This window comes from Marmota marmota, unplaced genomic scaffold, assembly GCF_001458135.2.
Source record: "Marmota marmota marmota unplaced genomic scaffold, marMar, whole genome shotgun sequence".
NCBI lineage: Eukaryota > Metazoa > Chordata > Mammalia > Rodentia > Sciuridae > Marmota > Marmota marmota.
This window is the reverse complement of record NW_025999900.1, coordinates 47,305,815-47,323,410: the sequence shown is the minus strand read 5'-3', so window position 1 is coordinate 47,323,410 and position 17,596 is coordinate 47,305,815. Positions and strand designations below refer to the sequence as shown.

The 17,596-nt window shown below is 34.3% G+C and overlaps 1 protein-coding gene across 1 annotated transcript in view; it reads left to right on the top strand.

Moving 5' to 3' along the window:
• Cep128 (centrosomal protein 128) overlaps positions 1 to 17,596 on the top strand; it is a 385,475-nt gene that overhangs the window by 128,295 nt on the left and 239,584 nt on the right. Inside the window, exons 17-18 of the mRNA XM_048799524.1 lie at positions 5,619 to 6,269; positions 12,375 to 12,539. Of these exons, the coding sequence (XP_048655481.1) occupies positions 5,619 to 6,269; positions 12,375 to 12,539 (816 nt within the window). The remainder of the gene's footprint in view (positions 1 to 5,618; positions 6,270 to 12,374; positions 12,540 to 17,596) is intronic.

Below are 17,596 nucleotides of genomic sequence, written 5' to 3'. Positions count from 1 at the left end.
TTTCTTTTTTAATCATTAATACCTGGTTTTGGTCTTTCCACATTCTTCTAGTTGGCCAGCCAGTTCCTGCATTCAGTTCTTCTGTCAAATTTGGCTTAATTAGAAGCTGCTTTTTCTCACTAGCATCTTCAATTTCTTCCTTCTACCTCATACATTTTACTTATCTTCAATCTGAAATCAACCAATTCTCTAGTTTTTCCATTGCTTCTCCTATAGATACCAACAAAATTTGTCTTGAAATAGCACTTGGCTGGGGATGTAGCTCAGTGGTAGAATGCTTACCTAGAATAGTGTATGTGAAAGCCTTGGGTGCCATCCCTGGCACTGGAATCATTACCTTCTTCATTTCCCATTACATTTCATTCAGTAATTAATATAAGTCAATCAGTGGGCACACATTTCTGACCTGATCACTGAGGAATGGGGCCTAAAGTCTGTTTGGGAATTCATGGTAAGCATTTATTTAAAAGCCTATAAAATTTACACAAGAAGAGGGAGTTCCTTCTTTCTCTATACTGTGTCGTTTAGATCTGGAATGGCTGAAGCTATCCTGCTGCCATCCTGAGGATGAAGCCTCAGATGAGAAGGGTATTATTGAGAGAGCTACAGAGGGGGTAGAGCTAGGACTTTGACCTACTGCATCCAGTTCTTTTTGGAGTAATACATTTCATTGTGGCTTAAGCCAGTTTGAATTGGAGTCTCCTTTTATTTTCACCAAAAGAAATTCAAGCAGCATTTAAATTTTAAAATTTGAATTTCAGAGATGAGGAACCATCAGTAAAAGAGCCTGAATTGTAGCATTGACTAAGTGTAAATTTAGGGTGGTGGGAGGCTGTTATTGTTTTAAAGGGCAGTGGATAAACCTTGCTACACTGATGGGAACAGTTCAGTGAGCCATTGGAATCATACTTTTTGGGACATTGATGATGTGAATCAGAATATGGCATTAAGTGACTGGTGGGAAAACTTTAAGATGTTGAAGGATGTTATGTTCATGTTTTCAGCCTTCAGAAAGGTCTTGCAAGAAAAAGACAAATTTAGGTTGAAGCTTGTCTGTCTAAAAACAGCAAGATTGTTTTGGGTTGAGTAATCTAAAGTGTGCATTCTATAATTCAAGTTGACTTAACTGCTGATTCAGAGCCTTTGAGGGTTGGGAAAGCCAAGTGATCTACCTAACCTTAGTCCAAGTGTAAGAGGTGGAGATAGGAAATTTAGCAGGGAAAGACAAAAAAAGCAAAAAAACAAGACTTTTCCTAGAGCTCTTTCAAATACTTAATCAAGCATTCCTGGCAGCCAAAGAGCACTCAAGTCCATTGTTTTGAACTGCCTCAAGATAAAGGGGCTTTTCATCAAAGGGTCCTGTAAGTGTCCAGGGTACTGAGGTGGTGGTAGAGATGTTGACATTTTCATACTCAGCATCTGAACAATATCTTGGGCTGTGGCCTTTAGCCTAGTAATTAACATCAAGTCAAAGGATTTTCACACTTTACCTGTAGTAGCTGTCCAGCCTAAGGCTGTCATCTTTGTCATGAATTGATATGATACTTGAACACTGGGAAGAGGGTAAAACCTAGAGAAGTGTAGAGTAGCAGAGTCTGAGTTTCAAAGAACTTTTTCAGAATCGTCCTATTTCAGGGCTTCCTACAATGTGAGAAAAGTATACTTTCTGTGTAAACTAGCTTTAGGAGACCATAATATTTTGTAATCAAATATGTTTTACCTAATAGAACTTCATCATGAAAATATAATTTTAATCTTTACAACTGCCTGGAAGTTTCTTTACTCATGATTAGTGGGTTATACTCTGTTCCAAATGCTAATCACTATATTTAAGCCACCTCCTCTCACTTTTAGGCCCCTCTCCTGTTATTCTTTTTATTTTTTTTAAGATAATAGTATTATTTTATTAGTGTTATGTTTATTTTTTAATTTTTTAAATATATGACAGCAGAACGTATTATAATTCTTATTACACATATAGAGCATAATTTTTCATATCTCTGGTTGTATACGGAGTATATTCACACAAATTCATGTCTTCATACATGTACTTTGGATAATAGTGATCATCATATTCCACCTTCATTTCTAATCCCATGTCCCCTTCCTTCCCCTCCAACCCCTCTGCCCCATCTAGAGTTCATCTATTCCTCCCATGCTTCCTCTCCTTATCCCACTATGAATTAGCCTCCTTATATCAGAGAAAACATGGGTTTTTTTTGGGGGGGATTGGCTAACTTCACTTAGCATTATCTTCTCTAACTCCAACCATTTACCTGAAAATGCCATGATTGTATTCTCTTTCATTGGTGAGTAATATTCCATTGTGTATGTATGTCACATTTTTTTATCCATTCATCTATTGAAGGGCATCTAGGTTGGTTCCACAGTTTAGTTATTGTGAATTGTGCTGCTATAAACATTGATGTAGTTGTGTCCCTGTAGTATGCTGTTTTTAAGTCCTTTGGGTATAGACCCAATTTTCCAAGAAATCTCCCTACTGCTTTCCATTTTGGCTGCACCAATTTGCAGCTGCACCAGCAGTATATGAGTGTACCTTTTCCCTCACATCCTCGCCAACACTTATTGTTGTTTGTATGCATAATAGCTGCCATTCTGACTGGAGTGAGATGAAATCTTAGAGTAGTTTTGATTTGCATTTCTCTAATTTCTAGCGATGGTGGACATTTTTTCATATATTTGTTGATTGTATATCATCTTCTGAGAACTATCTGTTCAGGTCCTTGGCCCATTTATTGATTTTTTTTTTTTTTTTTGGTGTTTAACTTTTTGAATTCTTTATATACCGTAGAGATTAGTGCTGTATCTGTGTGAGGGGTAAAGATTTGCTCCCAAGATGAAGCCTCTCTATTCACCTCATAGATTGTTTCTGTTGCTGAAAAGAACTTTTTTAGTTTGAGTCCATTTGATTTATTGATTCTTAATTTTAATTCCTGCACCTAAGAAGTCTTTTTCCTATTATTCTTAAAGCCACTTTTCATTTTCTTCGATGGGGTAAATAGAATGACCTTCCTGCCCCCAAAGATGTCTCAGTGTAATTCCTGGGATCTATGAATATGATGCTAATCTCATGATTATATATGGCACCGTTCAGTTGAAGATAAGGACATTACCTAGATGGCCCTAAACTAATCACATGAACCTTGTCTTTGGTTTTTTTTTTTTTAATACTATAATAGATTGTCACAGAATTATTTGACTTATGGTTCTGAAGGCTGGCAAATCTAAGAACATGGCACAGGCATGTGGTGAAAACCTTTGTTCAGTGTCCTAACAAGGTGGAAGGGTAAGCAAACATGAGACAGAAATTCTGACTGAACCCACATTTATAAGAAATCCAGTATTGAGATACCTATCCCATTCCTGTGATAGTAATATTGATCACTCGTGACACCATAACCCTGATTAATCACCTCTAAAAGACACTAACTCTTAAGACGACAATTAAAACTTTTATGTGTTTTAGAGGAAATAGTAAAATCATAGCATTTCTTCACAGGCTACCCCAAACCCATGTGCTTCTCACATGTAAGATAGATTAATTCCATTCCAAAAGACTTTCATCTCTTAATTTGTTATGGTGTCAACTAAAAAGTTCAAAGTACAGAGTCTTATGTAAATCAGATATGGGTGAGACTCAAGACACAATTCATCCTTAGACAGATTTCTTCCAGCTATGAGCCTATGAAATGAAAACAAATTGTCTATTTGAAATACAATGGTATTACAGGCATGGATAGAAAGTCCTATTCCAAAAGGGAGAAATAGGTAAGAGAACAAGGGTAATGGTCCCAAGTAAGTTCAAAATCCAACAGAGAAAAGCTAAGTTTTAAAGCTGGAGAATAATTATTCACTCTGTGTGCTGCCTCCTAGACACTTTGGGAGGTTTGGAACCCTGAAACCTCTGGCAGCCTTGCCTCTGTGGCTTTGCACGCTGGTAGCTCATCTTCTGAGAGTCTCAAGGGTATTCCTGTCTCATGGCTTCCCTGCCTCAATGTTTTGCAGGTTAGATATTTCTTTTGCTAAGTATCCTAGTTCATCGCTTCTCATTTCTGCCTTGCATAAGGCCCTCGGGCATAAAACAGAGTAATCTAGGCTTTTTCTATCCTGCTTCTCCAAATTTTTCAGCCTTTATTCATTAGCCAGTTTCAAAACTACTTCCAAAATTTTCATGTATGTATTACAGTAGCAGACTTACCTTTTGGTCTCAATTTTTCTGTCTTTGTCTATTTTCTGCTGTTGTAACAGAGTATCATGGACTGGGTAACTTATATACAACAGAAGTTTATTTAGCTCAGAGTTCTGGAGACTGGGAAGTCCAAGGAGCATGGCATTGGCATCTGGGGAGTGCCTTTGTGCTACATCATAGCACAAAGTAACTATTGTTTCTATGAGGGAGGATAAATGACCTTTTTTTTTTTTTTTCAAGTCCATAGACTATTAATAGCTAGACTTGAGTATTAAGTTCAGTTGTTTTCTGCTCAAAACTCAACTACTTAATCACTTTTTTATTCCTTATATTAGTTTGGTCTTCTTTCTTTCTCCCTGTTTAAACTGAATATAGACTTAAGGAAACTACTTTTTTGAATGATTGACTCATTATGTTTTATGATTAATTGTTTCATACCAAAGTGTATTATAGAAGTGCCTTTCATATATTTGCATTTTAATTTTTTATTTTATAATGACTATTAATTTTACTTTCTGGTTCAAGACATAGTGATTCACATGTCAAAACATCACCTTGCCCTCCGTAAATACGTGCAATATTTGTCAGCCAAAAATAAAACTTAAAAAAAGGAAAAGGTTTGGTGAGCATCAGTAAGCAAGGACAGACTTGGAGAGATGGTCTTTGGAGCCAGTATTGTAGAGACCACAGTCTTGGCTTCATTGGCGACCTGCTTTTTCATTTGCAATGATTGGGTAGTGAGAATTAGAGACCATGATGATTAATTCTTAGCCTCTATTCCGTCATATAATCCCTAACTGGTGAAGCCGGCAGGGGATAATAAACAACTAAGTTAGCAACCTTTCTCTTGAGAATCTTCCCTACATATTGGAATCATAAATTAATCTCATTTCATCCTTTTGTGGCTTTAAGATGCCCAGTTGTATATTGGTGTATTTCTTGTCAATATTGACACTGATTTATTAATTGGGGCTTATTACATCATAAACTTTCTTAAATTTTATTTGTGTATACTTCCCTATATTCTATCTCTGTGTCAAATATATCTCTTTTTAAAGGTGTGTCATTTTTGTGCACTTTATTGTTATGTTAGGTAATATTATTTTCATCTCTAATAAATCATAATAGGAGTTTGTTTTTTCCCCATTCCTTTGCTCAATTTATCTTACACTTAAGTATTTGTGATCATGGATTAATATATTTTGATAATGAAAATCTGAAATAACATGTTTCAGTATGAGACTGTTTCAGGATAATTATATAGCCTCCCCTTTTCTAGCCTAAAAATAATTTTCATTAAAAATGACTTTTTAAAATGAATTTTTCTTATCCTTATAAACTTTTTAACCTGACAGTCTATGGTGAATTTTATAGTAACTTGTTTTGTTTAACATTCTTAACCCATCAGATTCTAAAAGAAAAGGATGAATTGAAAAGTCAGCTTTATGCAGCATTGCAACAGGTAGAGAATCTTAGAAAGGAGTTGAATGAGGTCTTAACCAAGCGTGCCCTTCAAGAGGAAGAGCTTCGCTCTAAGGAGAAGAAACTAAATGATGTTAAGTCTCATCAAGCTGAGCTTGAGATGGAAGTCAAGAATTCCCTGGACAGCATTCATAGACTAGAAGGTGAACTGAAAAAGCAGAATAAGAGTCATAGTCAGATAAAAATTGAGAAGGCTCACCTGGAGGAAGAAATTGCAGAGCTAAAGAAGAGCCAGGCCCAGGACAAAGTTAGACTTCTTGAGATGCAGGAGTCCATCAAGAATTTGAGTGCCATTCGAGCAGATCTGGCTAATAAATTGGCTGAGGAAGAGAAAGCCAAAAAAGCAGTGCTTAAGGATCTTGCTGACCTCACAGCCCAATCAAAATCCAGGGATGATGAAACAGCTACCATCATTACACAGTTAAAGCTAGAACGAGACGTTCACCAAAGGGAGCTGGCAGATCTCACATCATCACTGCAGAGTGTGAAAACGAAACATGAGCAAAACATCCAGGAGCTGATGAAGCACTTTAAGAAGGAAAAGAGTGAAGCAGAGAATCATATTAGGACATTAAAGGTACCTGTGCTGAATTATCTTGGTAATACTGAAGGAATTTATTTTAGTGACTCATGAAGTTAATAAAGCGTAAACTTTTAGAGATCATTCTGTATTCCCAAGCACTGAAGGGAAGATAAAACCAACAGTAAAGAGGTTTATTCATGCCTGTTTGGCCAGGTTGAAATGACCTATAGCAGCCAACCGGGAGTACTTATTTTAGGGTATTGAAACCCTTCTAAAAGAATTGTTAGCTATTTTGGGATTTCAGGAAAGGTAGAGGTGGCAGTAAGTGGTAGACCTGAAACGTGCCCTCATTCAACATTTATGACCTCCTAAAATATAAAAGGCAAAGACTTGTCAAGGCTATAGATGCTGTAACCACAGTTCTTATTAGTATGGTAACTAAAGTGGATCAGCTTATGGGCTATGTAAAACAAAGACTTTTGAGATTTACCCTTTCTGTTCCAAATCAAAGTTGCCGAGATAAATGCCTAATTGAGACTTTGCATTTATTTAGAGGACTGTTTCTAAGGTGCAATGGCATTTGTTATCACTGTGAAGGGCAATCATTTGATATCATGATTGTCAGGAATGTGATAAATCTATCCAAGTTCCCTAATCTATTTTTTTTTCTCTTGAGTACTTATTATTATATTAATACAGATTACATACTACATATTTATTTTTGTTATTCTCCCTTTATTAGAATGAAAACTCCATGAGGACTGGGATTTGAGTCTGTTGTATTTATAGCTATAACTCCAATGCCTCAAATAGTTCTGGAACCTTGTAAATACTGATAAATAGATAAATGAATAGATAAATATTTAGAGGTTAGTTATATTTTTTTAAAAAGTTTTTGACAACTACTACTTTAAAAATATTTAAACTGCAAGATGAAATTATATTGAAGTAGCTGACATTTGTAGAATGCTATATCTATTTAATGGATTCTTTCCCTGTCCTGTGTAGCCTTACGGCAATAGTGGATTTAGGGTCATTGGGCTAGGTAGATGAAAACAAGAGACTGGAAGAGTAGGGAGGAGACCCTTATTATAGTTCACTGGTTCTAAGAAGCATCAATTTTAAGAAGCATCATTGTCGTAATCTACTAAGAAAAATACTGCCTTCTGCCTATGAAGCTAAGACATGCTATCAACTATAAAATAATCCAAACCAGAGATAGTTAAAATGTGAAAAATGTTTTAATATTGATTAAATATAGTATGGTATGACATTTATCCTTCAGAGTTGACGAACGTATAAACAAAAGTAGAATATGGGATATGAAAAGGAACTGATCTAAAAGAAAATAAACTATATTATATGTTAATTGGTTGACTGGGACAATAATTAACTACTAGCAAACATTTTTGCAACAAACTATATCAGAGACTGCTATTATTCATGTAATACTGACATTATCCCGATACATTGTGTGGTATTATTTTCTCCCTGAGGAGGAAATTGTGATATGAGAGTTTTAAGTAACTTGCCTAAAGACTTACTGCTGGAGTTTGGTACAGATAGGACTTAAACCTATGTGGTTAAATGCCTGAGTTCTTAATTATTTTTATTCCTGGAAAGGTTTAGATTCAAGGATGACTAATTAATGACTCTGGTGACTAGGTAGGTAATGATGCTGTTTGCCAACATAGAAAATACAGAAAGAACAGATTTGGAGAGAAGGGTGGCAAATCTAGTTTTTAGCATATTGAGTTAGATGGGAGGGACTTTAAGATTAACCATAAACATCCTGGTACAGCAGTTTAGTAAATAATGAATGAGTCAGGAGTTGAGGGAGAAATTGAGATTAGAGTGAAATATTTTGGAACCAGTAATGTGTTGTGGCAGTTGAAATTATGGCATTTGGATATTAAATGTAAGAGACAAACTAAAAGAAGTAAAAATGTTGTCATTCAATTTGGCAGAGATTGACACAAAAAGTCCATGGTAGATGTGAGGGAACTGGCTAAAACATAGAGTGAACAGCACTCAATATATTGAACCAGGCATCTTTTTATCTGAAGGAAAAGATGAAGGAAACCAGGAAGATTGGGACACTTAAAAGAGGTGGTCTTGGGAGTTGAAGAGACTGAAATTCTCTTTCTTGTCTCTGAAGTAGAATAGGGCAGTGATGGGAGGAATTTATGAGCAGTGAATACAAAAACTGCTGTGAAGACGGATCAACTGCTTGAGACTAGGCTGGGGCGTGAAAGTACTGCTACATGGTTGAAACTTAAGGAAAAGTATCCTTGGCAAAGGAATAAGGGATGCAAATCTATGATGATAGGTTATTTACTCAGTTAAAAATTCTTATACTGGAGTGCCCATTTTCAGAGTAGTAGTTGCTTATAGACTTACTGTTATTTAGGTTGTATAATAACCTACATGTTACTAACCAGGAGGTAGTAATTTATCAAATTAGAGCAAGTTCAGGATTATTTCTATAAGAACATAATTCTCACATTCAGATATGCTTTCTTGAGTGGGAGATGAAGTATTGGTGGTACAGCCAGACACCTGACAGGATCTGAATATGTCATGTGTCATAGTGGAAAAAGGATATGGGCTGTTTAATTCAGACTACCTAGACATACCTCCAAGTTGCTTCTCTACTTTCACCTAGTTCCTCTTTTCACTCCCAACTTCTCCCTTACAGCCCTCAGATACCTCCTAATTGTATTTTCTCAAATATGTATTTAAATGTATCACTTCTTACTCAAAAACCATGTTGACTATTTACTGTCTCTGGAACAAAGTCTCTACCTTAGCCCAGCCTTCCTTCCTGTAGCCCCACCTTACTTGTGCACATTAATGGCATTTTTATATTCCCCAATCTCTGCATAAAAATATATAACAGTTCCCCATACATTCATTTCATTGCTTTTTCTCTATTTGGTTTGGCCTTTCCACTGATCTGCAGGGGAAAAAATTTTGCCTAAACCTTTAAAGCCCAATTAGTTTTATACTTCTTTTATAGATGCACTAAAGTTGGAATAAATCTCAGCAGAGGCTGGGATAAATTGCTCAGTTCTCTTTATTACATAGCTCTTCGTTGGTTTCTCCAGTGTAGCACATGGAGGCTGCCTTATATTTTGGTTTGCTGGTGTTCAGGTCTTTTTACCCACGTTCCTGTCTTATAGCGTCTAGCACATATATAGCAAGATACTCAGTGGATGTTGGGTTTAAATATTTGAAAAACTGAAAATCAGAGGATTTGTTCCCAATGTGTTCTGGGATCTACCTAGTTTGAATTTCCCCATGTAACATGGAGAAAACTGATTTTCTTGTTCTTTAGGAAATGCTTTGAATTCATTTACAATACAACAACTAAAGTGTTTTAAGAAATTTCTTCAGTGTTAAGAACTTATAATTTACATGTTTTCTGATCCTCTAGAACCTGTAAACATTTTTTGTTGTTTTAATTTGAAAGACTGAGGTCTGAATGGGGTGTTGTGCTGTTCCCTAATGTAGGACCAGAGATTGTGAGGGCCCAGTAGTATCAAAAAAGTTACCCTAAGGAATAGTCTCCACCTTATGCTTTTTTTTTTTAAATATAATACTACACTTTTACTTATCTGATAAGTAAAAAAAAATGTTGACAGCAAAGATATTCACAGATTTAGTATACTAAATTATGAACAGTAGAATTTTAGACAAGTAGTTCTATAAATATTACATTTTTGTGTCCTTCAGCATCCCATAATTAATTATTTTATCAGTATAATAAACTCTGATACATTATCCATATTTTTCTCTGTACAAATTAGTTGTACTTTCCCCCTTCATGTAGAATCTCCTTTCTCATGCCTATTTTTATATTTAAATTTAAAGTGTTTTACTGACATGTTCTAATTGTTATGAACATTTTCAGGATATTGGACTATCATCTTATTGTAATTTCAGCAAAGTTATTTTATACAGCTTTTTATTGGAACCAAAAGATGCAGGATTGAAGTTCTATACTTTTATCACTAGGCCATATGTTCTTAATCAAGTTACTTCACCTTTTTTTTTGTCTTACCAACAAATCAGGAATAGTAAAATTCTTGCATATCACTGGATTGTTGTGAACACATCATTGTGTTGTAAATCCTAAAATTAAAAGTAATAAAAAATACAATAAGTTTTTAGTTTAATTAGGAATTGATGTACTAATAAGTATGGAGAAGCATGTACTTCAGGGGGCAAAAATCACTGGTTGGTAGAATTTGCCCAGCTCAGAGGTATAAATATCCCCATCTAGGTTGATTTCAAAGGAGACATCTCTGAACATGGGATAAGTTAGTGGAGAAGGAACACATTTGTCTTCTGAGAATCTGAGCTGGCTGTAGCACATCACCAACCTTTGGGAGAAACCTTGTTTACCTATGCTTTTTATAGGACATAAGAAAAAAATAAAAGCATTCTACTGAAACTTAAAATTGTAATTGAACAATTTTCCTGATGAGAGACTTTATTTTGTAAATTTATTTTTGGGCTGTGATTATAGGCTTGCTCAAAAAAAATCAATTCCCTAGTTAATTCAAAGTGGCATCAGGTCTTAGGTGAATTTTGTGAAGTAAATAAAATATAGATTCTGTCTAAAACTCACAAAACTTCTTCCTTTTAGGAAGTTGTTTCAATTATTATGTTCCTATACACCTAATTGAACACACATAATAAACTTATACAAGCAAAAGAAGCAGGTACATTTTAGGCATTAACACACATATTTTAAACATATTATATGTAGTTGCTTATAGATTCTTAGTAACTGTAGGTATGGCCAGTTAGCATTGAAAGTTGCACCCAGATGGCTTTTAAAAAACTTATGATATTGTTCCTTTTGAGTGGCAGAGTGATGGAGTAGTTGTAATACAAACATTAGAAAGAATTCCTGGTTCAAATCCTGGCTCTACATTTCCTCACTATTTACCTTGGGTAACTTACTAACTTTTTTCTGCTTCAGCCTCAAAACAGGAGTCAACAAGGCAATAATTTTGTCTCCCTGATTAGTTTTTGTGAGGGTGACATAAAGACAAACTGTACACAAAATGCCTTAGAGAAGTTTCTGACACCTGCTGTTTGCATTGTTATCTTAAGATTCTTTAGGTTTATATACTGGACCACTCTTGAATTCCATGTACAGAATAGATTATTCCTAATGTCTTTTTTTTTTTTTTGAGAGAGAGAGAGAGAATTTTTTTTTAATATTTATTTTTTAGTTTTGGATGGACACAACATCTTTTTATTTTTATGTGGTGCTGAGGATCGAACCCAGCCCCCCGAGCATGCCAGGCGAGCGTGCTACTGCTTGAGCCACACCCCAGTCCCGATTATTCCTAATGTTTATCTTTTAAAACAATTTTGATTATATCCAAATACAGATTGATATTTTAATAATATCAATTTTTGCTACTTCAGACTGATTAGTTTCCTCAGCTGTAAAAGAAGCTTAGCATTCCTGCTCTAACTCCAGGATTTTATTATTTTACTTTTTTTCAAACAATTTGGTCATAGCCAGTGGACTTTCTTTTCTTCTTCTTTTTGTCTTAAGCAGACATTTTACTACCCTATTGGTGCTGAAATAAAGTCTTGCAATATTAACTTTTAGTTTCTTGGCTATTATGATCTTTGTAGGCACCCAAGATTTGTATGAATAATTGTATTGTATAGGAAGGATACAGTTATCTCCTAAAATCCTTGAGTTAGAAAGAACAGGAATGCTAAGCTTCTTTTACAGCTGAGAAAACGAGTATAGTATTTCCCTTCTGGGGAATAGTTCTCTAATAACTCCTACCCCTCAGCATTGGAGTCACTTCCTTTGATTGCCATGTCCCCAGCCCCCACTGTTATCATTTATTGTTGTCAATGGATGATTGCCTCTGTCTCTTTCTCTGTTCATATCTGTTTTCTTTAGTACTTAGTACAGTACTTGTCATTTGGTAAATACTTGCTATCTTTCGATGGGTCATTGAATAAATGCAAAGAACATTTTGTATGTGTTTATTTTAATTTCTTTGTATGAGTACTTTGAGAGAGCTAAAGTTTTATTTTCCCACTGAAAATTGTGTTATTTATTTGAAACAATTTGGTCACAGCCAGTGGACTTTCTTTTTTCCTTTTTTTTTGTCTTAGGCAGAAAACTTAGAAGATAAGAACATGGCTAAAGTCCATCGTTGTCAGCTAGAGAAGTTGAAATCACAGTGTGAGAAACTTACAGAGGAATTAACCCAGAATGAAAATGAGAACAAAAAACTGAAGCTAAAATACCAGTGTTTGAAGGACCAACTAGAAGAAAAGGTAAAAATATAAATAAATTCTAATTCAAAAGACATATTAATTTCATAATTTGTGTATACTATATTAAAAATGTAATTGTAGTTTTTCATAAGAAAGTTGTATTAGTGCCAGAAAAAAAAATGACAAGTTTATTTGAATACTGGGAGTTTTATTCTTTCAACCAGTCACCTTCTAATATATTTGATTTAAAAATAATCATGTATCTTAAAATAGCAGTTTAGATATAAGATAAGAAAGGGTTGATGAATTGTGCTCTATATGTTTAATATGAATTGTAGTGCATTCTGCTGTCATATGTAAATATATTAAAAAAAAGAACTAGCAAAAAAAAGTTAGGTCTGGTGAATTATTGAGGACTTTCTATATGTCAGGTGCTTTAACAAAATTCTGTAGACAGTTGTCTTGAAAATAACAGATATTTGTATCTCATGGTTTGGGAGGCTAGGAAGTCCAAGATCAAGGCACTGGTAGATTCAATTGAAGGTGCATGTCTGATTTCTAGTTGGTGCCTTCATACTGTGTTCTTATATTGCAGAAGTAGCAAGGGAGCTTTCTCGGTTCTCTTTTATAAGGGCTTTAATCCTCATGAGGGTTAATGAAAGAAACAGAAAGCAAATTTAAATATTTTGTCTTCTGTGTTGATTTCTTGTCAGAAGATGACCTCAAAAAGTAGTGACTTCTACTTTTAATTCTAAAAATTCTGAGTATTCTACCCAACATGGTAGTACTTGAAATAAATTTACATATCATTAACCACCTTCATGACCTAATTACCCCTCAAAAGCCCCACCTCCAAATACCATCACATTGGAGACATGGTTTCAACATATGGATTTGGGGGAGACACAAAACATTCAATCTGTAGGTATTAGGGTTCTTTGATTCATGAGAAAACTAAGGTTCAAAATAAAGTATCTGTGGTTAAATGCTTTTTATGAGCTAATTCTCATAGTAATTTTTAAAATTGATAATATTCTGATTCTTATAGTTGTAGAGAGGGAAAGTTAAGGAGATTGTAACCTTTGGTATATCCCCACATGTTGTTCTTCTCAGTAGATATGTAAATTTATTTCAAGTAACTACCATTTATGGCATGTTGGGTAGAATACTCAGGATTTTTAGAAGTCACTACTTTTGAGGTTGACTTCTGACAAGAAATCAACAAAGAAGAGAAGACAAAATATTTAAATTTGCTTTCTGTTTCTTTCATCAACTTCCAAAAAGAATTTTCAGTGGAGTGTGACAGAAGTCAAATGTTAAAAAGATTGTTAAAGTACAGATAATGGAAAAAGGTGAGCTGAATGAATACTGTACTAGCTGAGGGTTGCATAAATCCACAAAGAAAGAACTGCCACTGGGTGGGCCATCATAAAAGTGTTCATTAACTTTTAGGAAGAAACTTTCTTAATCCTTTGCTCTCCTTCCTTCTTTTTTAGTTTGTGATGTTTACCTAGTGTATATATTTGTGCATATATTTGTATGTGTATATTAATCCCAGTGATTGTTAAAACCAAGAATAAGTTAGATTGGAATTCATGGCTTAATGGGGCTCCTAAATTTCAACCTATAAGGTGGACAATAGCTGAAATTTAGTTCTTATTTCATTTTTTTTTGCTTTGATTGAATGCCACAACACATAACTAAATCAATCAGGGTCACTCCAGGTGAATTGGGTTGGCACAAAATAATCACACAGAGACAGAGAAAATACCTTTTTTGGGGGGTTCTGCTATAGTTCCTAGGCCTCAGCTCCTCTAAGGGAAGCAAGAGAGGCAGAGTAAAGACAGAGAGCACATCTGAAACCATCCTATTTATTGAGGAGGGGCTGTTCCATAGAACATTCCATCCCAAAAAGGTAAGGGGTAGTATTACAGAGGAACAAGAAGGCAGCCCACTCCCATTGGGTAATGCCTACTCCTCTGCTGAGTGGAGATGGGGATCCACCTGCTTCTGCACACAGCTGGAACCAATCTCCGTATTTCCATCACTCAAAGCTAGGCCTCGCTCAACTCTTTTATGGCAGTTTCAGACAATTGAATCTAATGTTCATACATATTTAATGTATCTGTGACCAGCGCATAGTTGCTGTGGAGATGATGGTAATTTTTCCAACTTTCTATAATTAAAATATTAGCCAGAAGATTGTGTTTAAACATTTTATATTTCCTTATCTACATTTAAGAATGTGTTGAAATATTTGATTTGCTGAAAATGTAAAGTTTACCTTGCTCTGCTTAAATGTTTCTTCAGTAATTATGTTTGAGATGTTTCGTATATCTATCTGTCTATCTATCTATCTATCTATCTATCTATCTATCTATCTATCTATATGCATTATCACACATCCAGATAAATGCAGCATTCACTTAAGCATCCATTATGAGACAGGCATATGTCCTGAGAATGGAATATAGATAAGAAAACTGGTCTGTAGTTGATCCTTTCAGTTGTTAAAACTAAAATGAATATCTTTTTTTTGAAATGTTTAGGACCAGAATTGTTTAAGATTTTGGAGTTTTTTTAGCTTTTGGAATATTTATGTATATATAATGAGATATTTTAGAAATAGGACCAAGTCTAAACACATATCCCAAAGATAATTTTATACAATATTTTTAGTATGCCAGTGTTTTGATGATGATCTGTCATATGAGGTCAGATGTGGAATTTTTCACATGTGATATCCTGTCATCACTAAAAAATATCTTAATTTGGAGCATTTTGGGTTTTAGAATTTTGGATTAGAGATGTTCAACCTGTGGTCAAGTCCTGAAAATGCATACTAACATAGAGGAAAAATGACCACTGTATACTAAAATGGTATGTAATCTTAAAGACACAAACACACAAACACAAATATATATCACACAATATATATTACTAGACATGCACAATGTTTCTAAAAAATTCATGTTATTTTAACTGTATGCTTTGTTTTAGGCTGTTTCTAGTCTTATTATGACTTTGATAAACTTAGAAATGTTAAAACTACATCAAAGTTTATATAAAGTGTTAGCACCAGTGCCAGCATCAATCAGTGGTAGAAGATTGCCATTAGTATATTTGGACAGAATAACTAACTTTGGCATATTTTCCTCATATATTCAATGGTAATCTGTGGTAATACAATGCATTTTTTTCCTAACATTTGATTTTGCTTTGTCAAATGTTATTTTCCAATTTTACATGACAAAGAGAACAAGTATTTTGCAGAACTTTTATATATGCATTTAAGACTTTATTAAGAGCTTCTTACCAGGGAAGAATCACTCCTGAAATGTTAGACAAATGAAGCTATGGTATCATTAAAATTAATTATTTCCTTTGTTTAAATTTTGTAGGAAAATATTTTCTCTTTTGTTCCAGAAAGATCCTATTGATATTAATCTTTTGATTCTTCTGACATTTACCTAGAAACTCATAATACTGTTTATTTTATTAGAAACATATATTTTTTTATTTTAGTGGAATATGTATCAACAAGAGTTAGATAATTAAATCATTTTTGCTTAGTAAGACAGCATCAGTTTACATAGTGAAAGTATCATAATAATGTCTGATCTACACAGATCTGTGTCTGATCTAAGTTTGGAGAAATTTTATATTCAAATAGGTATTTAATAATGATATTGGCTATTGTCGAAATCACAAGTAATTTGCAGACATATTAAAAGAAGGAAATTTTAATTTTGAACATTTGCATAGTACGTTAGAGCTGGTGCCTAAAATTAAGAAAAGAGTGTATTATAGAAGATTTAGTTTATACTCTATGTATTCTTTTGGTCTTTTGTTCTTAGGATTGTGACCATATTCTCAAAAACATTTTAAATATTTTGTTCAGGTATATTTATAAACAATGAGAAAAAATTTGAAAAGGAAATGACAAAAACATTCTTATTGTTTTCCTGAGTCCAACACAAACATAATGAAAATATTTGTTTTCCAATGTTAGTGAAATAATGATTTTACTAGTTGCATTCATTTTTAACTATATAAGAAAATGAGAAATTCTAGGTATAAAGAATATGTTATTACATAATCTTACCAGAAATATGAGAAAGTGCTTCTTGCCAATAGTTATTGAAACTTGGAGGAAGCCAGTGGTTCCTGCCACACTCATTTTACTTTTCTCCTGTAATTCGCCCATTATCACATCCATATGTGGAACTTTTCTCTGTTGTAGGAGATGCTTTCATATGGATACTATACCTTTTAGTTAGCCTCGACAGTGTTGGAAGATTCTTTAGTACTTTCAGTTTTTTTCTGCTCCACAAGAATCTGTATGCTAAATTTGTGCAACCAATATGGAAAGCAGTATGGAGATTCCTTGGAAAAGTTGGAATGGAACCACCATTTTACCCAGATATCCCACACCTCGGTTTATACCCCAAGGACTTAAAAAACAGCATACAATGGTGACATAGCCACATCAATGTTTATAGCAGCACAATTTACAATAGCTACATTGTGGAACCAACCTAGATGCCCTTCAATAGATGAATGGATAAAGAAAATATGGTATATATATGCAATGGACTAATAAAATCATGGCATTTGCAGGTAAATGGATGGAGTTGGAGAATATTATACTAAGTAAGCCAGTCCCCAAAAACCAAATGTCAAATGTTTTCTCTCATATGAAGATGCTGATCTATAATGGGGATGGGGATGGGAGCATGGGAAGAATGTGGGAACTTTAGATAGGGCAAAGGGGAGGGAGGGGAAGGGAGAGGGTAGCGGGTAGGAAAGATGGTGTAATGAGTTAGGCATCATTACCCTAAGTACATGTATGAAGACAAGAATGGTGTGAAAATACTTTGTGTACAACTAGAGACATGAAAAATTGTGCTCTATATGTGTACTATGAATTGAAAGGCATTATGCTTATATATAAAAATTAGAATAAATAAATTATTCTAATTTATAAATAAGTTCAAAAAAAGAATAAATGGGATGGATTTAAAACTAAAAAGATTCTCAGCAAAAGAGAGAGCCTACATTTTGGGAGCAGATTTTTTTCCACATGGATGTCAAATATAGAGCATTCATCTTCAGGA